The following is a 22,708-nucleotide window of genomic DNA, read 5'->3' as shown; positions in this document are numbered from 1 at the left end:
AACAGCCACCAGTGGAAGCTCTCACTTGGATGTGTATGACTTGCACTTTAAATTTTGATTTGCCCTCCTCATACGGAGCAACTTTCTGATTCATAATGTTGATCATGTCCATGGCCTGTTTTGTTTTTACTCACTCTTCCTGATCCCCTACGGGCTTCTGATACAACTCTTCCAGTGGTGACTTTATGGAATCAAGACGACAGAGGGTTATCCCCAGCCCTCATGGAACAGGAAGACTACTGATTTTTACTACTTAAGAGCCAAAACCCTTTTAGGTACAGTTCAGTTTCAAATCACCTTCTGACAACAGTATACATTTCTGAATGTCCTAAAATGTTTGACAACACTGAAAAAACCCCCACAAAACATACCACATAATCTCTTCGTCCCTGGGTTGGCGGTGTGTTCTAAAGCACCGGGAAAATCACTCTCATTTTCACCTGCAGGTTCTGATTTTTCTTTCCCTCATTGTTTTAGGAAATTTGGAGCTCATGGGTCACGACTTACTGGCGCAGGATGGGGAGGCTGCACAGTGTCGATAGTACCTGCGGACAGGCTGCCCAGCTTCCTAGCAAATGTGCATGAAGCTTATTACCAGAGGAGCAATCGAAGCTTAGCGCCTGAGAAGCAGAGTTTGTTTGCTACCAAGCCTGGAGGCGGAGCTTTGGTTTTCCTTGAGGCCTAAACAGTGTGAAAAACCTCAGAGCAACTATTTAGAGCATTTAGGACCTGGCAGGACTTCTAGTGCCACAGTACATTAATCCTCTGTTTTGCACTATGATGAACGGTCGCTATTATCAAGATGTATTTCCAGAGAAAAGGCTGAAAGCTTTCTATGCTTCATAATTATTTTTCCATCTTAAAATATGTTTTCTACCAATAAGTGTCAAGATTATGCTTGGATGGATCACTTAAGGATGATTTGCTGAGATTTATTGATTTTAAGGTTTTTAGAGACAAACGGTAAAAGACCATTAATACTGGCCCTATGAGCTGTACCTGAATTAAACATACTACTACAGTTAAAGCGATGTGACTCAACTGTACAAACTGTTCCTAAGTCCTGTGTATTTCTGGCTCCTCTGGGCGTTCTTCTTCCTCAACGTTGCAGTCTTCTGTTGTTGTCGATGACGATGACAGTGATGCCAGAAATTCTCTCTCAGTTCGAGCTTCAGAACGCTATTAAAATCACACATTATTAAGGATTCACAGAACTTCCCGGATGTGGTATGCTTGAGTGTGAGATTCTCCACAATTGTCAAGATAAGGAGGATCACCTAAAATTTTTTTTTAAAAAATAGACCTAGGAAGAAAATTCCAGGCTCAGCTCATTTTTTTTTTTAAACCACGTGCTATCACATTAAACAGTCATTTTCAAGTCTTTTGGCCCTGAGCTTTCTCTATCATAATAGAGAAACTTAGAAAAAAGACACTTCAAGTTTATCTTTCTTCACATTGAAATAGAGAATTATCTGGGTGATAATTCAGATCATTCAATTTGTTCATGGAATTTACTTTCTTCCCACACTACCCTATCTTTTCTCAAATGCCTCTCTGCTCCAGGAGGCACGTTTACTATTCTGGGAAGGCCATCTACGCCTTGCACCCTTTGTTGTGTATCCAGCAAGGCTTGTTTGTATCTGTGGACCACTGTAGGGCAGGTGTGCGGGTGCAAGTAGGAAAAGGCTCAGTGTGGGTTCTGGGATTGGCCTGGGGGTGGGTGGGTGGGTGCCTGTGTATGTTTCTCAAAAAAGTGGACATGTGGAGATGGTAAACGAATGGCTCGCTCTATAGGGAGGCCTTCCTGAATTAGATGAAGATTTAGACCAAGAAGCATTTTGCTGATATAATCAGATGAGAGCGGCAGCAGTTGTTTTTGGCATGAATTATCCAGGAAAGCATCACAGTCCCTACTCTTCCATGATTGTTTTTGCTCATTACTGTGCAACTGACTCAAAGATCTGACATCATCGTCTTGACTCTGTTTCAGAGAAGCTGAAACAAAGCTGGTTTTAACAGTGTTTGTAACGTTTCTCCAAGGACAACAGTCACATAAGGTAGTAGGAAATCCATTATTCTCTTCTAAAATAAACTTCTCGTGCATTTTCATTCTTAGCAGAAAGGTAAACACTTGAGAAAGCTTAAGTCAAATTTGTTGAAAGAATTTTGAGTTTTAAAAGTTGGTTTAAAATTATAACCCTTTGTTTTTCAATACCTTTTCACCATGAGATACCTTCTTTACAAAACAGGTAAGTAAAAATGTCTAGTGTGCACTCCTCTTTGGAGGACACAGTTGTTCCAAGCCAGAATCTACTCCGTGCTTGTCTTGATGTCTGGCCTGAAGAAAAGAACTACTTTTCAATGACACCATCACCAAGTGTTATTACAGAAATTATGAGAGATAATTGTACTTGTCTGGAAAGGAGGAGGGTGGGGCCACTGGAGAAAATCTTTGCGCAGAAGATGGAATTTGAGGAGGGTCCTAAAGGATGTGTAGAATTTGAAGGCTGGGGATGAGCAGAGTTTATGATTATGGGTAACCGTGGTATGTTTGGAAGACTTAGTGGGAGTGAAGGGTTGACCTCAGGATACAGTGAAGAATAAAGACTAGCTATATTGGCTGGAGCTAGCTTTTGAAGAGCTCCAAGTCCAGCATTTAGACCAGGGGTTACAAACTGGCAGCCCATAGGCCCCATCTGGTCTACAGATTGATTTAGTTTGGCCACCAGGGTATTTAAAAACTTGAGTCCTAAACAGGAATTTTACAGAAGAATCTGGACTACTAATGGTGGAAGATCTGATAACACTTTGGCCTCCACTCCTGCAGGGCATCAATGAAACAGAGGTGAGGAAGGAGCTGCCTTGTTCAGATGAGGTACGGACTCTCCCTTGTGCTTTGGTTCCACCTTCTTGTAGTTCCCTTAATACTCGGCCATTTACTGTTTACCAGCTCAGATCACCTGCCCTTTGCCAGCACACTCGCATAGTTGTTTTCTTTTACTAAATAAGTATTTCTCTGTACCCATGTCTCTAGCAGGAGTAGTTAAGAGAGACCAGGAAAAAACAGGAGAAAGACTTTCTTTTTGGTGGAAGTAAAGAATAGTCCTTTTGTTTAATATTAAACACACAGGTTTCCATTACCTTTCTGGCTCATCTAGAAATTTGGGTGGATTATTTGACCCCTGTTTTGACATTACACCAGTAGCCAGAGAGGAGTGCTCTAGATTTTTGCGTGGAAGCCTGACATGCTGAAAATAAAAAAGCTCTTATTCCTGACCTCAGATTGTCCAGCCTTCAGATTTCCTGTACACTATTCTCTACATGTTCTTGTTTACTGGAAGGGAAGAAGGCAGTCTGAATTTAACAGGACTGCTCGTAAGTTAAAGGGGAGAAGAACGGGAGGGGACAAAGAAAACTGGAAAGATGAGGCAGTCTCCTTCCTTTTCTTTCTTTCTCACACTTGAGTCCCGTTTGGAACCATTTCTGTCTTATGTTTCTGTCAACCGAGGGCAAGAATCCTTCATCTAACATCTAAGTAGTTGGAATCCAATATGTTTTTGTTCAATTATTAATGAAAAACTAAATATGACTTCAAACACCATTAATTTTCTATTAGTTTGAAATTCTGACTGCATTTGGAGGCTTTTCAGTTGCATAAAACGCTCCTGGTCGAGAGCCAGGGATGGAAGTCCGTGGGCATGAGGCTGCCACCATACGTGAGACAGAGATTATCCTAATGTGCGTGTGGATGATCGAATAACAAGAACATGTTCTCTCCTGCCACTGGAACTTGGCTGTGAAATCATCTACTGCTTATTAAATATTTTCCAGTATCTATAAGAGAAGCTAGAGAGAGAATTCTCAATTTTCAGAAAAGAAACTTACCAGTTTAAATAGGAAATTCTCAAAGTCATTCTTAACTTCATTAGGTTTCTTGGTAGCCTTTGCTTGGAGTCTAATCATGAAATAAAGAAAATTGGTAACCAAACAATTTGTTTTTGTACTGACACCAGCTGAGAACCAACACTTACGAAGAGTTTCTTAGGCCGGGCATTGCCAGCAGTTTATATATATTTATTCAGTTTTAGGCAGTAGGTGCTACTATCACCCTATATTACAGATGAGGAAAGAGGCTCAGATATGTTAAGCGACCTATCCACAGTCATACAACTAGCAAGTGCTAGAGGACTTGAACCCGAGTGGCGTGACTTGAGCCATCAGTTGTAGCCACTGTGTGACACCGCCTCCCAGCAGTGAAGCTTCCTCTTCAGTGAGATGCCTCCCACAGTACTCCCTTACCTAAGTTAACTAAGTCCACCCACCAGGCTCCAGTGCAGACCTTAGGACGGGCCAGCGGGGAGAGGAGAGTCAGTGGGACTGGCAGGGGGAAGATCTGGGGGAGGAGAGATGGAAAAGGCTAACGGGTGAGGGCGCGACTAGACTGTAAGCTCAGTGACGGCGGGGATCTAGGCATTGGTCGTGATTTCTGGCGCCAAGTACTCATTCCAGAAATACTGGTGAAGGAGTAGAAAGTTGAATCGAGGAGGCAGCAGGAACCTTTCCAGAGATTGACGGATAAAGAGACAAGCAGAGGTAGGCTAGCCAAGGAAGGACAGGACCTTGGGACAAGGAAGAGACATCAGCAAGAGAGACACAGATGAGAAAGAAAAGCGAGGAAGGGTATAAGGCTATTAATTTCATTGGCAATTTTTAAGTGAAACTTTTAAAAGTTACTCCATGAAATTTGTAGGAAGTGAAATTTTCTGATAATTCCAAATACCCTCGGCTGAAGCACAAAGTTTGGATTAGCCAATGCCCTAGAAGGCCCACGCCACGTTTCTTTAGCACTGAGTCCAGAGCACCCTGAGGGCGCAGCCGGGCTGCCTCTGAGGGGTCTCCTGCGTTCGTGTTCTCTGATGACAAATGCCCCCTCACTCACTCTGCTTCATCTCTGCCGATGTTACCTCCTCCACCTGGGTTTCCTCCTCACTTGGTAATACCCTCTGGGTCTGTCTGTCCCTGCTTTCCTCAAATCTGGCTCTTATAATCTGGGTCTCTTGCTCATAGTCCTATTGAAATCCACTCCAAAATATCCTTGGTGCCCTTTTTCAGTTACATCCTTTTAGAATCTTATTGACTTCAAGTCATCCTGAGACTCTGGTTCATCTCACTTCATTAAAATCAACCTACCTTCCAGGTCACTCTTTCAATTTACAGTTCCCTCTTTCTTTTAAAAAAAATAACTTTCTTGGTGTTTCACATACCCCCAAATCTACCCTTTTATAGTGCACATTTCAGTGGTTTTTAGTATATTCACAAAGGTTTGCAACCATCGCCACTAATCCCTCATCTTTCTGACTGTCTTTCCTTTCCACGAGTCTCTCTTTTTCAAAGATTATAGATAGAAACTTAGGACCTGGGCCTATAAATTTAACAGGCAGATGGGAGTCATATACCCTAATGAGCGCCATTGCAGGAAGCATATCTGAGCGCTGCTTGTGAGTTGCTCTGAAAACTGGTCTGCATCCGTTTGCATATCCTGAGTGGTGAGGAATCCTGTCCTCTGCAGATTTGATTTTTGGGGAACTTGCAAAGGTCACCTGGAGACAGATCTTATAATTTAGGTGTTATGAAGGCAAAAGCTGGGTGGTAAGATTTTTGGTGAAAAGTGAACTAAGATTCTAAAGGACTGCGTTGAATCTTCTCGTGTGACTGGGAGACTAGCAGTGAGAAACCTGGCAGCAGGGCTGGCACAGAGCTGGGGTCCCCCACGGGGGCGTATGTGAAGGGCTGCACTCGTCTGACATTTACTCTTACCTACGTGGATGTACTGGAAGAAGTGGGCTGGTCCCAACACTTAATAGTTTTCTTTTTTATACTCTATAAATTAAATGCGCCCACTTTTCCTTGTTTCGGTGGGGCACAATGTATGCAGCAGGGGCAGAAGGGAGACAAAGAACTAGCCCAACAGAGACCAGCCAAATAGCTTGTTTTTTTAGTTTACACCTTCCCTATGGCAAGGCATGGTTATGGGTCTATTTTTTTAAAGGTCCTCAGCTTAAGTCCTATGTCTGGTAGAGTAAAAGGAGATGATGGCAATGTTTAGCAATTAATTAAATTAGTAAGGTAAGCGCTTATGTGGATAAAGCAGAAAGTCAGTGTGACTCTAGAGGAACTACCAAGTAGGAGAGCTCTGCAGATATCCAGGCTAACGTGTCTTCACATAATAAGCCCACTGAGGTCTCATGTAACACATTTGTTCAATGACAATGTTTTTAAGCACTACAAATTGCATAAGATACAAACTTAACAACAAAGTCCTACTGTTTAGCATAGGGAATTATAGTCAATAGCTTGTAATAACCTATAATGAAAAAGAATATGAAAAAATATATATGTCGAGCTGAATCACCATGCTGTACACCAGAAACTAACACAACCTTCCAAATCAGCTACGCTTCAATAAAAAAGAAAAAAAAAGAGACAAACCTATGAATCTCCTTGTTAATTCTTTCCTGTCGCTGTCTTAGGAGTTTTATTTCTTCATTAATTATGTGCTTTTCTCTATAAAACCAAAGTATGAAGTTACATTTTAAAATAAAGCAGGCAGTTCTGAGAAAGAATAAATCAACAATTTGCTGACTTCCACGTATCAGTGAAAGTCCCTTAAAAAACAGTTCTTCGGTGTCCCCTCCCAGTGCACTACTTGGTATGAGGAATCCCCCAGCACATCCCCTCTTATAAACACATGCCAAAGGCATCACCCATGTCACCAGAGTATGGCCTGGACTCCACCCTGCTGCTTCCACACAGGCCCTTTTACAAGGTACCCATCCCAGTTCTTCCCACTGAGAACAGGAAACCTAAAGGCTATGTGTGTGTGCGCACGCACTTGCGTGCACCTGTGCACGTACATGTGCATGCCTGTATGGCAGCGGGTGGGGGGTGGGGGGTGGGACCCGGGGAAAGGAGAGGCTCAGATTTTTGCCCTGCCTGCTGGACAGGACTGAGCTGTTTACCTCTTCTGTTCACCTCTCTTTAATGTGTTTCCTGAACAGCATGAGGTACCCAAAAGGAAGGATGTCCATCCTTTCTCCCCATCAATGACCTTGATATCGTCGAAGAATTGAATCCTGACAATTTGTTCTCATAAAAATTGATGGACATTATCATTAAGCCATTTTTAATTTCCTGGCATATAAGAATACCATAACTGGCCAAGAGTAATCATTTTAATTAAGCACAAAAAAATTCAAAATGTTTCCCCAAGAAAACATTACAAAAGACCTCCCTGCCTTGCTTTCCTCAGTACCACTCCTGCTGCCATCCCAGCTGCAAGGGACTCCTTCTACGGCAGACATCCTTTCTGTTCCTCTTCTAGGGCTCATCTTTGTAAATGATCTCTATTCCCTGGAGCTCTCTTCTGGTCTCTCTACATGGGGTGCTTCCCCCTACCAAGACTGCAGCAAATCTTCCTCCCTTCCTTCAATCCCTGCCACTTGCCATGGTTCTGCCACGGATCTGGAAAGATCTCTGAGTCTATAAGACTCCTCATCAGTACAATAAGGAGCTGAGTTGTAGATAATTTCTGTGGTCACTTCCAGCTGTACAAGAGTTTACGATTTTATATTTAACAATAGTATGGAGTCAACTTACATTCTAAAATCCTTTTGGTTCCTTGCGAATTGTCTTTTTGCCTCCCTTACAACATCACGGTAAGTTGGAGCAGGTGGTGTGACAGGCATATGGTTAAGGACAGATTTCCAGTTAGGAACACGTGAGAGAGGTAAACAGCACCTTTCACGGGGCGCTCAGGGAGCCGTCTTGCCTGGGCTTCCCAGTCATGAAGGGTCTCAAATGTAAGCATGAATATTAGGTCTGGGATTGCACTGAAAGGACCAAAAGAGGACAATCCCCATCGGAGCACTTTAAACTTGTATCCTATTATCGGGACCACACCATCCATAGTGCACCAGGACTTAACAGTTTTCATAAATTCCATAATTACTATTTTTATGTTTTTTTTCTGGTGTGCTCTAAAGGCAATAATTTGTTAAATGTAAATATTAAAAATGTACCAACATTTTTGTAACTGTTTAGACATTTCATTTCCACATTGACTGAGAACTTCAAAGTCTCCTGATTTCTGAGAGACCCTGGAGGTGACCAGTAGCCTGGCCCCTGCCACCTGCACGGAAGAAAGATGATAATTCTGCTGATGAGGCTGGGGCTCCTGCACTGTCTGTTTCTGGTACAGCCTGTGGTGTGCCCCTAGCCCTGGTCTTTACCCATGCCTGTGTCTGGCAAAGCAGACACTTCCCTTCTGAGTGGCAACTGGCAAATGACTCAAGGAGGCAGCCTTCATCCTGTGTTAAGACTTTTGCTTCACTGCTAAACTAGAAGCTCTTACACCTCTGTAGTCACCAAGATACAGGGCATGACACTGTCCTCCTACAGCCCCATGCTCCAACCTGAACCACACTGCAACACTGCCTCCATCTTTCTCTGAATGCAATTTGCTCATTTAAAACACACTGATGTTCTCTTCAAGGCTGTCCCTGATGCTCACTTTAATCTTATTTATCTGGTATAAGAATGTGAGGGAAAGCACAGTCGATTCGGTCCCTGGGATAGGACCACAGGGGCACTTAACCTTACAACCGTAACTTCCTGAGGATTGTAGCTCAGCTGAGATAACCAAAAGGAAGAACATGAATGGCTCCACAGCAAAGATTCTCACAATAAATTTGATAAAATTTATGTCTTTCCTAGGAAGCTCTGAACTACTCAGGCAGTCTCTTCAATCACTTATAACTTGAATATCAAGGGCTTAGAATCAAGGAAAAGAACACTGGGTTTTCTGGGCACTCCAGACTACTTCCCCAGCAATGCCGAGCGACACGCTCCGTCAGCCACGGAACCTGGTTCAGTAGGCGCCTAACGGTGTCACCAAGTTGCTGGGAAGCAGACCATACTCCGCCCTACCGAGCACAAAGCTCGTGAGTTCTGGGTGATTATGTTACCCTGAATGGGACAGAAATTCCCTGAAATAGATTTTAGAGAGAAGTCTGCTGCTATTTTGGTGCATTCCAAGTTCACTTCCCCCCTTATTCATACCTAGGCTTTAGAGCGTGGTTTTCCTTCAAGAAAGAGTTATGTCTAGAGGCAGATCAAGAGATGGCGGAGTAAGAGGATGTGGAGCTCACCACCTCCCACAAACACATCAAAAATACATCTACCTGTGGAACAATTCTCACAGAAAACCAACTGGAAACTGGCAGAAGATCTCCTGTACAGCTGTAAGAAAGATCTCCATGTAACCAGGTAGGACAGAAAAAAAGGCATCAATACAGGACTGGCACTCCTGGGAGGGGTCTGTAAAGAAAAGGTCCACACAGTCCTCCTAGAAATCCCTTGTCTGCTGGGAAATCCACTGGGACAGCTAGCAGCGCTGCAGAAGCCCAGACTCTACTTACGAGTGTGCATGCTGGCTTGCTAACAATCAGGGCAAAGGGGGACTGACAGTTGGCTTGCCACACTTCCCAGCATTTGTAAGCTTCTGAAGCATGCATACAAATATGTGCAGTGGCTAAGCACTGAATCTATGGCAGACAGACCCTGGGAGAGGACTCAATCTACCTTCACGCAATAGCAATAGCACGGGGGGCCTGGGGAGTGGGTCTGGAGCTGACCACAGTGACAAAGGGCTCCGCTTACACAGTAGGGGGTGGGTCCAACCCTGGTGGACTTAGTCAGCACATGCAATGGGTAATGTCACAGAAACACAGTGGCTGGGTGCTGAGTCTTGGGGGGAGAGCCCCTGGGGAGGAGTACACAGTGGTTCATTTCCCAGAGGGAGTACACCAGCTCTCCTGACCCCACATGGCAGCTGAGAGCCAAAGCTGGCACAAACAGGTCCCCGAAGAGGTCTCCCACAGAGGCAGCCCAGGCCCCAGGTGACAGCACAGCCACCACAATTCCTGCAGCCACAGGACCCCAGCCCCTGGCACCAGCCCACTCCACACTGTAGTCTAGCACTAGGTCTAGACGAACACAAGGGAGAAATGGATGTGACCTTGGGCTGATTCTGAGCAGAACTGCAGACACCTGCACAGGTGGCGCACAGGTTTGCTGTGACCACATGGGCCTCACTTGTTTCAGCGGTCACCTCCTTTGGGGCAGGGCAGGCACTGAAGGCAACAGAACCTTATAGAACCTGACCTCAGGGCTTCTACTCCAACAACTGGGGAGCATATGCCACCACAGGTACCAGGCACCACAGCACTGACACTCCCTATCAGGGGATGACAGCCAGCACACTGAGGAAAGACGTGGCTAGTAGCATCCATACCAGAAACAGCCCTTGCACCAAAAACATTAGACTCACACAATCTACACAGGAACACTCCCGCATAAAAACACACCTTCAAGACCACAGTACATGACTGTTTTCTCTAAATTCATAGAGACAGAGAAACTTAAGTAAAATGCAAAAGCAGAGGAACTACTTCCAATTAAAAGACAAGAGAAATCCCCTCAAAGAACAGATAATGAAACAGACCTCACCAGTCTACTAGACTCTGAGTTCAAAAAGAAAGTAGTAAAAACGCTAAAGAAATTAAAATATCAATAGAAATGCAGATCACTGTAATAAGGAACTAGGAATTATAAAGATGAGCCAATCAAAATTAGACAACTCAATTGCCAAGATAAAAACCAATCTAGAAGCAATAAATAGCAGACTAAATAACACAGAAGAACAAATAAGTTATTTGGAAGATAGAATGATGGAAATCATGAAATCAGAACAGCAGACAGGGAAATAAAAAAATGAAAGCAATGTATAAGATCTGTGGGATAATATAAAGCACGCCAACCTATGCATTCTAAAGGTTTCAGAAAGAGAGTGAAAAGGGGGTCAAAAATGTATCTGAAGAAATTTTGGCTGAAAATCTCCTAAACCTAAAGAAGGAAATTGATAACCAAGTGCAGGAAGCACAGAGGTCCCTAAACAAGATGAACCCAACCAGACCTGCACCAAGACATATAATTAATATGGCAAAAGTTAAAGATTAAGAGTGGAGGAGGGCATAGCTTGGTGGTAGAGTGCATGCTTAGCATGCATGAAGTCATGGGTTTGATCCCCAGTACTGCCATTAAATTAAAAAAAAAACAACAACAACAGATAAATGAAGATAAAGAGAGGATTCTAAAGGCTGCAAGAGAAAAACAGAATCCATTATAAAGGAACCCCCCCATAAAGCTATCAGCTGGTTTATCTGCAGAAACTTTGCAGGCCAGAAGGAAGTGGTATGATATATTCAAAGTCTTGAAAGGGGAAAAACTCATAACTTAGGATACTATAACCAGCCATATTATTGTTTAAAATAGAAGGTGAGATAAAGAATTTCTTATATAAGCAAAAACTAAAAGAATTCAGCAATACTAAACCTACCCTAAAAAAATATTGAAGGGTCTTATCTAAATAGGAAAGAAATAAGAATCTATAGGAAGGGAAAATCACAATAGGAAAGGCAAATATATAAAAGGGCTGAAAATCACTTAAATAAGCCAGTATATAGACTAAAAATCAATCAAAAAATTTTTGTAAAAGCAAAAATTATAACTACAATTAACAGCAAAAGGATAAATAAGAAGATGTAAAATATGGTATCAAAATCACAAAGTGTGGGGGAGGAAACTATAAATATAGATTTTTTTAAGAAAGTGTTTGAGCTTGTATGACTAACAGTTTAAAGCAAGTAGATACAGATAGGGGTCAATATACTTGACTTTTTGTTTTTTTCTTGCTGGGGGGGATTAGAGTTACATATTTATTCATTTTTAATGGCGGTACCAGGGATTGAACCAGGACTTTGTGCATGCTAGGCATGTGCTCTACCACTGAGCTAGACCCACCACCCTGGGTCAACATACTTGAAAACAAGGTAACCACAAATCAAAAGCATACACTAGATTCACAAAAACCAAAAAGAAAGAAACTCAAATATAATACAAAAGAACCATCAAAGTGCAAAATAAAAAACAAAAAGAAGAAATGAATACAGAAGAACCACAAAATCAACAGGAAAACAGGTTTAAAATGGCAATAAGTACATACCTATCAGTAATTCCTTTAAATGTCAATGGACTAAATGCTCCAATCAAAAGGCAGAGTGGCAGATTGGATTAAAAAACAAGAATCTACAACATACCGTCTACAGGAGACTCACTTCAGGGTGAAAGACACACAGAGATCGAAAGTGAGAGGATGGAAAAAGACACTCCATGCAAATGAAAACAAACAAGAAGAAAGCAGGGCTAGCAATACTTATATCGGATAAAACAGACTTTAAAACAAAGTCCATAAGGAAAGATAAAAAGGGTATTATATAATGAAAAAGGGATCAATACAAGAAGAGGATATTACACTCATTTAAATATATGCACCCAATATAGGAGTACCTAAGTTTATAAAACAAATAATAAGAGACATAAAGTGAGAAACTGACAAGAATACAATAACAGTGGGAGACTTTTAACATCCTGCTAACATCAATGGACAGGTTGTCTAGACAGAAAATCAATAAGGCAACAGAGGTCCTAAATGACACAATAGGCCAGGTGAAATTAACTGATATCTATAGGACACTACACCCCAAAAACAGACCACACATTTAAGTGGGCCTGCCTGGAACATTCTCTAGTATAGATCACATACTAGGTCACAAAACAAGTCTCAACGAATTTAAGAGGCCGGAAATTATTTCAGTCATCTTTTCTGACCACAATGGCATAAAACCAGAAATCAACCATGGAAAGAAAAACAGACAAATAATGAACACATGGAGACTAAACAACATGCTACCAAAAACACCAGTGGGTCACTGATGAAGTCAAGAGGAAATTTAAAAATACCTTGGGACAAACGACCATGAAAACAGAACCACACAAAATCTATGGGATGCAGCAAAAGCAGTTCTAAAAGGAATATTCATAGTGACACAGGCCTTCCTCAAGAAACAAGAAAAAAATCTCAAAGTCTGACAGAGAAAGATAAATATTACATAATGTCATTTATAATGTGGAACCTAAAGCATAACACAAATGAATGTGTGTACTAAGCAGAAACTCACAGGCATAGAAAACAAACTTAAGGTTACCAAAGGGTAAAGGGAATGGGGGAAGCATAAATAGGAGTATGAGAGACTAACAGATACACACCACTATACATAAAATAGATAAGCAACAAGGATTTACTGTATAGCACCGGGAACTATATTCAATACCTTGTAATAACCTATAATGGAAAATAATCTGAAAAATATATCTACAACTGAGTCATTCTGCTGTACACCTGAAACTAACACAATACTGTAAATCAACTATACTTCAATAAAAGAAAGAAAGCGGTAAGCCTGACCTGACTGTTTAATGTCACAATGGTATATAGTTCTTGAACTTAAAACTTAATGAAAACGCATATTTGGACTATGTAGATGAAAAAACTTGTATTTTACTTGACTATATTGTGACTGTTTGACACTCTTGCAAACATTCTAACATTAGAATATTGGAAGTATAAACAAGGTAAACATTAAGCAGAAGACAAGTTTAGGACACATGCTAATAAGTTACTTCAAGAGTTCAGTTTTTAGAATTAAGAAACGAATCTGGCGCATAGAGGAGGAGATTCTGGTCACTGCTTTCTGCCTGCGTTCCTTTTACTTGTTAAACAATAGCATTACGTATAGAATGAGCACTTAAACCTGGGAATTTCAGCATCAACTCTGAGAATACTTCCAGGACTCTCTCTAAGGAATATGGGGAAGACAGCACAGCCTCCTTCAGCCTCATTCTAGGACATTATTTTTGGCAGATAGCAAAATGTTCCCTTGAACCATTCTTTTTTTTGAGTCTCACACACACCCAAGCTCTCAAAGACAAGTATTTCAATTTCTAAGGCCCCTTATTTCTCTAACACTCAGTGATTCTAAGGGAGATCAAAGACCCCAGGCTCTGAGTGGAGGCCCTAAGGTGTCTCCATGCCTTGGTTTGTCATTTTGTGTCTCTGTGTCACATTTTAGTAATTCTTACAATATTTCAATTTTTTTCATTATTAGTATATTTGTTATGGTGATCCACGATTGGTGATCTTACTATTAAAATTGTTCTGGGGCACCATGAACCACACCCATATAAGAAGGCAAACTTAATAAACGCTGTGTCTTCTGACTGCCCCACCAACCAGCCGCCCCCCACCCCCACCTCTCTTTCCTAAGACCTCCTATTTCCTACAATATTAAAATTAGGCCAATTAATATCCCTATAATGGCCTCTAAGTCTTGAAGTAAAAGAGTCAAGCATCTTTCACTTAAGATCAAAAACTAGAAATGATTCATTTTAGTGTGGAAGGCTTGTTGAAAGCCATGATAGGCCAAAAGCTAGGTCTCTTGTGCCAAATAGCCAAGTTGTGAAAGCAAAGGAAAAGTTCTTGAAGGAAATGAAAAGTCCTATTCCAATGAACAAATGAGTGAAAAAGAAGCAAGACAGCCTTGTTGCTGATATGAAGAAAGTCTGAGTGGTCTGGATAGAAGATCAAACCAGCCACAGCATTCCCTTCAGCCACAGCCTCATCCAGAGCAAGGCCCTAAGCCTCTTCATTTCTATGAAGGCTGAGAGAGGTGAGGAAGCTGCAGAAGAAAAGTCTGAAGTGATTTCACATTTAATAGACTACAGTATGGTGTTAACGTAACTTTCATATGTGCCGAGAAATCAAAAAATGTGTGTGACTCCTTTATTGCTATATTCATTTTATTGCAGCAGTCTGGAACCGAACACAGTATTGCTGAGGTATGCCTGTAAATATTAGCAGGACGTAGCTAACTGAACATGCCCATTATTAAAATACCTTCTTATCCCCTATAATACAACCTTCAAATCGACAGACTTCCCAATGTCTATAAAATGATTCCATCATTATCCTAGCCATAGTTGATCCCCCCCTCCCTATCTCTCATTCGGCCCCACATCTAGTTAGTAAAGAAACTTCTATATTCCTTTGCAAAATCTCAAATTCCACCTTGCCCTCTGCCTTCTGCCATTATCCCAGTGATGGGTTTGGACTTAAAACAGGCTCATATTCTACTTCACAGAAAGTGAGAACAGGATAAGAGCTACAAGACCATCTAGCTCAACCCTCATACTTTACAAACAAGGAAAAGGAGGGCCAACTCCATTAACTACCTTGGCCGCCATGGCCTCAGATGGTAAGCTCTGACCACAGTGCCAGCGCCGGAGCCGAATCTCCGGCATGGCCCTCTGTCTATAATCTGTGGGAACTGTGGCCTGTTAATGCTGGCCAAGGAGTGATGAAGAGCTGAGGGCACTGAAAGAAGAACATTGGGGAGAAGATGAGTGAAAGGCTGAAGACACACACTATGCTGACTTCCCAATTCTGCCTCCTGCTGGCCCTGAAGAGGGCTGTATCTTGAATGTGTCCTTGAAGCGAGTCATGTGAGCATCTCATTCCTCGTGTGTACCTGCAGCTGTCACTACTGCTCTGCCTCCTGGGGACGCCAGAAGCCACCACCACACCGGTCTGACGTTCACCTGTAGCACCTGTAGCATAGCCTAGAACACTGAGGGAGTGGGGCTACTGGAAACATTAACACAGATTTGACTAAAAGCATTCAACAAACTTGCCAGGACTTTCACTCAGCATTAAGAAACAAAGAAGAGTAAGACATGGTGTTTGGCTTTAAGGAGTTAATAGGAATGAAGGGACAACAGGCAGTTTCTGAAGCAGGAACAGAAGAACTACTTAGAAAAACAGGCATAAAGGCTTTTAAAGCCTAGCGACCTGTTTTTCTTTAGTGCAGGACTGTCTCAGACTGGATGCGGGCGCTCCACTGGGCTACTTGCCCACATCTTATGCAGGCTTGGGTCACTGATGACACTATTTCTGTCTTCGCTGTTAGATTGCTTAGCATTTTCACTCGTTCTAGGCCTGGTGTGTAACAGGTATTCAGGGAGTGTTTCTGGCCTCTGTCTACTGAACAAGAGTTCTTATTGATAATGTGAGTACCGCTGAGTCACGGATGTCAACTCGAGAAGCCTAGTCATCATCATAAAGTTAACGCTTTTTTGGTAAATTATTTAAGTAGTATGAAATATCTTTAAGGAACATTTTCATTAAAATGGTTAGCAAAAAAAGTTTCGATGCTTCGAGTACTTGGCTCTAGTTATCTGGAAAATTTAGTGATGGTAACAGTTCACTCAGTGATAAGGCTGGATAAACAAGTTGTTGATTTATAGAGATTCCACCATTGTTGTAATTTACACCCTTGAACCGAGACCATTCCAAGGGTTGTCTGGAGGAACTTTAGTCATCCCCATTATTTCCATCAACCCCTACTCCCTCCACAAAGCTACTGTAAGTAAACATACCAACTGTGGCTTTGCTTTTGCAAATGCAGGGTCTCTAGCCCCCTGCTTGTAACTGGAAGGAATATCTAAGCTCTTCCTATAAGGACAGAAATTCTGGAGTCCCTGCTTTCTAGAGATCTACCAAATTGAAATATTAGTAACAAACAGAGAACGAATACATATGAAGCAAACATCTACAGAAGCCAATTTGATTTTTCCTTAAATACATTGGATTTCAACTCTTAGCTAGGACAGGGTTTTTACTTTCTGAAATTGGAGCAACTTGCAGAATCACTTGGAGCCATAGGACAGCAGTGATTTTAATGGTGTGAATGTGTAGTAACAACATGGATTTTGTTTAGTTTCTCCTTTGCCTGCCCACCTCCTAGGAGGAGAAATGGTTAGTAAACATAACATTATAATCTAGTCATTTAAAAATATATACTTGAGATACAGCTTTTTGTCTTAAATTCTATGCATTCAAGGATCTATGTAGAGAACAAACTTATGGGTACCAGAGGGAGAAGGTGGTGGGAAGGGATAAATTGTGAGTTTGAGATTTGCAGATACTAACTAATATATATAAAACAGATAAACAACAAGTTTATACTGTATAGCACAGGGAATTATATTCAATATCTTGCAGTAACTTATAACAAAAAAGAATATGAAAATGAATAGATGTATGTATATGTATGACTGAAGCATTGTGCTGTAACCAAAAATTGACATAACACTGTAAACTGACTATACTTCAATTAAAAAAAAAAGAATCTACGGCTTCTTTGTTTTTTTTTTTATTGACGAATAACGTGTATACCAAGAATGTCTACTTTTTCCAATGTCTGAAGGTCATGTAAACCGTTTGAAAATGAAGTTTTCTTCTCTTATTTGATACAAATTGGGCTTTACCACATTTACACTAAAAGACACAAAGCAAAACTGAACTCTTACTAAACCTCCAGGATGAAAGCCCCTCCCGCTCTCCCTCTTATTTTTCCATTGAGCCGTGTTTATAATCTAAAGTCCAAACTGTGGCTGAAAAATCGTTGCAACCCACTCCCTGGACCTGATTACCTGAGGCAACTAAAGCCTTCTGTTTATGTCACTAGTTAGTGTAATAACAAGTTTGCTGAATTGTGGTTTGTGTTCTGTATATTTTATTAAAAGAAAAGAAAGGAAAAACTCTAACTAAAACTTAAACTTAATCTGTAAGAAAAAAGATCCGGATCTTACAAGCAATTTTGTAATTGTCTCTGACTCAAGGTGGCTGCAAAATGCTTACAGTACACACGCACATACTTATGTAAAACAAAATCCCTTTGTTCCTCAAGTTTTTTAAAAAAAGTATGTTCATTCCGCCCCACCCCTTTTTGTAACTTGTCCCCTGTGCTTAATTGGCAGAGTTTGTGAAAGGAAGAAACTTAGCAATTGACTCAGCAAAGTTTAGAACAGCTTCAATTAAAAGTTATCCTAAACTAAAAATACAAGCTCCTTTACTCTTCTAAGAGCAAAATTTAAATTCTGGATGTGTCCTTTATCCTACTATGCCTCCATGATCTTTTTCTGCTTATAAAGTGCTCTATTAAATAAGTCTTAAATATATTTTTAAAAATTTAAAACCTGTCCTTTAAGGAATCCTTGAGAGCAGAGCCCTTGAGAGCATAGCAGGAGAGTTAACTGGTTATTTTATATAACTGACATAAATTAGTATCAATGTGAATTAAGTAAAAGGAGTCCATGGATCAGAAATTGGACTGTAAGAAAGGCAACCACAGATATTTAGGCAGATCTAGGTTACAAAGTTGCTCAGCTGGGGGCTTGTAAAGTGAGTGGCTTCTTCTCTTCTATGGATTGAAGCCATACTGTACAGAGCAAAAATCTGTATGATGCTGAAAGTAGTTTTTCTCGGAGCAACAACAAAAATCAAGTAAAACAAAACAAAACATAAAAGAAAAACAAACAAACAAAAAGCAAAATGTGAAGGGAAATTAAAAAACTCAGATGGGAAATACACTTGGTGGTAATTTCATTGCATTAATGAATGGATGAATAGGATAATATGTAATCTCAGATCACTAAGCTTCTAAAATTAGAAGGCTATAAGTGGTAACATAAAGGAAAGTTCTACACATGCTGGCTGTCTGATATCCCAAGGTGACATCTCAAGATCTGTGAATGGATTAAACTTTTCTTCTTCCTCAAGACAGTGCTGTCCACAGAAGTTTTTGTGATAATGGACACGTTTGATATCTGTACTGGACAAGAGTCACACAGGGCTAGTGAGCACTTAAAATGTGACTAGTGTAAGTGATGAACTGAATTTTTACTTATATTTAATTTTATTGATTGTGAACACACAATTCCAAAAATTGTAGAGGATGGAACACTTATGAACTCATTCTAAGCATCACCCTGATACCAAAACCAGACCAAGATGTCACTAAAAAAAGAAGAAAGTTACAGGCCAATATCACTGATGAACATAGATGCAAAAATCCTCAACAAAATATTAGCAAGCCAGGGGGAAGGTGGAGCTCAGTGGTAGAGCACATACTTAGCATGCATGTGGTCCTGGGTTCAAACCCTAGTACCTCCATTAAAAAAAATATATATATATATATAGATGTAGATAAACCTAATTATCTTCCCCCAACAAAAAGTTTAAAAAATAAATAAATAAAATAAAAAATATTAGCAAGCCAAATCCAAGAATACATTAAACGAACACCATGATCAAGTGGGATTCATCCCAGGAATGCAAGGATTTTTCAATACCTGCAAATCAATCAATGTTATACACCACATTAACAAATTGAATAAAAACCATATGATCATCTCAGTAGATACAGAAAGAGCTTTTGACAAAATTCAGCATCCATTTATGATAAAAACTCTAACCAAAGTGGGTGCAGAGGGAACATATCTTGACATAATAAAGGCCATATATGACAAACCCATAGCTAACATCATACTCACTGGTGAAAAGCTGAAAGCATTTCCTCTAAGATCAGGAACAAGACAAGGATGCCCACTCTTGTGACTTTTATTCAACAAAGTACTGGAAGTCCTAGCCTCAGCAATCAGACAAGAAACAGAAATAAAAGGAAACCTAAAGATGCCACCAGAAAACTACCAGAGCTCATCAATGAATTCAGTGAAATTGCAGGATACAAGATTGACATACAGAAATCTGACACATTTCTATATACTAACAACAAACTATAAGAAAGAGAAATCAAGGAAACAATCCCATTTACCATCACATCAAAAATAATAATAAAAAAAAACCTAGGAATAAACTACCTAAAGAGGTTAAAGACCTATACTTAGAAAACTGTAAGACACTGATGAAAAAAACTGAACATGACACAAGCAGATGGAATGATATACCGTGTTCTTGGATTGGAAGAATTAGTATTGTTAAAATGACCATACGACTCAAGGTAATCTACAGATTCAACACAATCCCTACCAAAATACCAAGGGCATATTTCACAGGGCTTGAACAAATAATTTTAAAATTTGTATGGAAACACAAAAGACCCTGAAGTACAGACTTAAGACTGTACTATGAAGTTACAGTAATCAAAACAGAAAAACATATAGATCAATGGAACAGGACAGAAAGTCCAGAAATAAACCCACACACCTACAGTCAACCTACAGCAAAGGAGGCAAGAATATACAACGGAGAAAAGACAGTCTCTTCAATAAGTGGGGCTAGGAAAACTGGACAGCTACCTGTAAAAGAATAAAACTAGAATATTCTCTAACACCATATACAAAAATAAGCTCGAAATGGATTAAAGACCTAAATGTAAGACCAGAAGCCATAAAACTCCTAGAGGAAAACAGGCAGAACACTCTTTGACATAAATTATGACAACATTTTTTGGATCTGTCTCCTAATGCAAAGGAAATAAAAGCAAAAATAAATGAATGGGACCTCATTTAACTTAGAAGTTTTTGCACAGCAAAGGAAACTACTGACAAAACAAAAACACAACCTACAGAATGGGAGAAAATAGTTGCAAATGATACAGCTAATTAGGGGGTAAACAATTAAGTACCAGAGTTTCAGGTGCATTGGTTCTGAAACCAGTCCAGCCAACAACCAGAATCTGAGACCCTTAGCCCCAAAATCCGTGAGCAAATAAATCTTGCCAAGAACCACATGAGCGAGCCTAGCAGCAGATCCTTCTTCAGCTGAGCCCTGAGGCCACTGCAGGCCCTGCCCACACCCTGACTGCAGCCTATGAGGGACCCTGAGCCGGAAGATCCAGCTGAGCTGTGCCCAGATCCTGACCCACAGAAGCTCTGCAATAATACATGTTTATTGTTTTAAGCTGCCAGATTTCAGGGTAATTTGTTATACATCAATAGATAACTCACAGTGTTTGAGCAAAAGTCTGATTTAAACAAATCTCTTCAGTACTTTTATAGCCCCTATACACCTCAATCCAAATATTTCTCACATTGTAGTGTAACCACTTCTTTACTTGCTTTTCTTACTCAATAGAGAACAAAAATTATTTGTCTCTATAACCCTAACACCAGAAAAGAAAAAGTATCCGGCTTACAACAGGTATTAAATAAATGTCTTATTGGTGAGTATAGCATGGATTTATATAAAGATAAGACCAAATTTTGTTATTTTTCAACAAAATTTGACGTTGTTAAAATTAAGAAAACTAGAAGACAGGGATAGAGACAGAAATTTGGGAGCCACTGCTACAAAGTTAATCTTTAAAGTCATTATCAAAATGATGTTTTAAAAAATGTATTAAACAGTTACTGTGTGCCAAGCAGTGTTTCTAAGTATTCTACACTTATTAACTCATTTAATTGTTATGTCAACTTCTGAGATAATTCCTATTTTACAGATAAGGAAACTGAGGCACAGGAAAGTTAGGTAACTTGCTGGCAGGCACTAGAGGAAGTGACAGCACTTGGAGTCTATCCTTGACAGTCTGGTTTCAGAGCCAATGCGCTCAAACACTCTAAAGTTTACTTAAGTGTTTACCAGGGGGATTGTGTAGTTCCAGAAGAAGTAAAAGCATCTTCAAGGCTTTTAAAAGGATAATCACAATTATGGTTTGGGGAAGGATGGTAAGAGGCAAAGAAGTCAACAGAAGACAAAAATGATGGGATGCCATGATATTGTTCCTTATATTTGAGGATAAATAGTTAATTAAAATGTCTATGTTTGTTCTTGGATTAAATGACTTTTACAGTTTTGCTCCAGACATTTAAGATTGCGTGATGATGCACATTCTATTTCAAAATCCTTTATTCATTTAATAAGAGATTCTTATGACATACTTTCTTAAACAAGCTCAAATACAGAATATCATGTTTGATCATTATGTAATTTTTAAATCAGAGTCTTGCAAAACAGATACATTTAAAAATAAATTTGACATTATAGGTAATATTTCTTTCGACTTGGAATGATTTGCCAAAGTCATACAAGATGAAGACTGCTCTCTTGTCAGTGTTTTAGGATCCACTTATAAACACTGAGAAGACTGGAGATGTGTATAAGGAGGGAGGGAGGGAGTAAATGTAATCGTATTTCACGGAGGTGCTTGTGATTCTGACAGAATTTTTAATGTATATTTATAAGGAAAGCAATAAACTTTTAAACTAGTTAATGTACGTCAAATCATTATTAGAAAATCTGAATTTTTATGAATGAACTTTGAATGCTTTTTTAAAAAATTTGTTCATTTAGTATTAGAGTTACATGTAAAATAGAAAAAGAAAAAAAAACTGACTTCTAGGGCTCTGAGCTAAACCTGTAGTGCATTTTTAAACTGGGAAAAATCTTGTGCAAAATGTGTTTGGAGCTTCTAATTTTCCCTTCTTTCATTGTCTGCATTTTTGTAAACCACCTCAATTTCTTTACGTGTTGAGAGTAAACTAACAAATACCCAAAAGTCTAATTATTTTGCACAAAAAACACAAATTAGTTTTTTAAAAAAGAAAACTCAGAAACAACATGTTGGGTCTGGTTAAAAACTGAAGTCTACGGGCTGTTTCTGTATTTCAAACTTCAGTTTAGAATGTTCACATTTTGCTGCAGTTTAGAAAAAATCTGAACTCAATGCAGTGTCATAATGAGTGTCACTGTAACATAATGAGTGTTAATGTAAACACATGCTCCCACACATGTGTATATAGACTTCTTAATGTGTAAAAACTGGGGGTGGATCACTAAACTCTATAATTAAAAATAATATGGGATACATCAACATTTATCACAGCATAAAAATAA

The 22,708-nt window shown here is 39.9% G+C and overlaps 2 protein-coding genes across 4 annotated transcripts in view; one reads left to right on the top strand and one right to left on the bottom strand.

Annotated features, from left to right (window-relative positions):
• GALK2 (galactokinase 2) overlaps positions 1 to 1,027 on the top strand; it is a 107,560-nt gene extending 106,533 nt beyond the window's left edge. For all 3 annotated transcript variants that reach the window (XM_006208360.4, XM_072962471.1, XM_072962472.1), the window contains one exon: positions 478 to 1,027. In XM_006208360.4, the coding sequence (XP_006208422.1) occupies positions 478 to 685 (208 nt within the window). In that variant the 3' untranslated portion in view covers positions 686 to 1,027. The remainder of the gene's footprint in view (positions 1 to 477) is intronic.
• FAM227B (family with sequence similarity 227 member B) overlaps positions 1 to 22,708 on the bottom strand; it is a 195,775-nt gene that overhangs the window by 480 nt on the left and 172,587 nt on the right. The window contains exons 14-17 of the mRNA XM_072962478.1: positions 7,657 to 7,732; positions 6,490 to 6,564; positions 3,886 to 3,955; positions 1,043 to 1,179 (exon numbers count right to left, since the gene is read on the bottom strand). Of these exons, the coding sequence (XP_072818579.1) occupies positions 1,057 to 1,179; positions 3,886 to 3,955; positions 6,490 to 6,564; positions 7,657 to 7,732 (344 nt within the window). The 3' untranslated portion in view covers positions 1,043 to 1,056. The remainder of the gene's footprint in view (positions 1 to 1,042; positions 1,180 to 3,885; positions 3,956 to 6,489; positions 6,565 to 7,656; positions 7,733 to 22,708) is intronic.

This window comes from Vicugna pacos, chromosome 6, assembly GCF_048564905.1.
Source record: "Vicugna pacos chromosome 6, VicPac4, whole genome shotgun sequence".
Classification (NCBI taxonomy): domain Eukaryota; kingdom Metazoa; phylum Chordata; class Mammalia; order Artiodactyla; family Camelidae; genus Vicugna; species Vicugna pacos.
The sequence above is the reverse complement of the archived record's forward strand: the minus strand, read 5'-3'. Positions and strand labels throughout refer to the sequence as shown.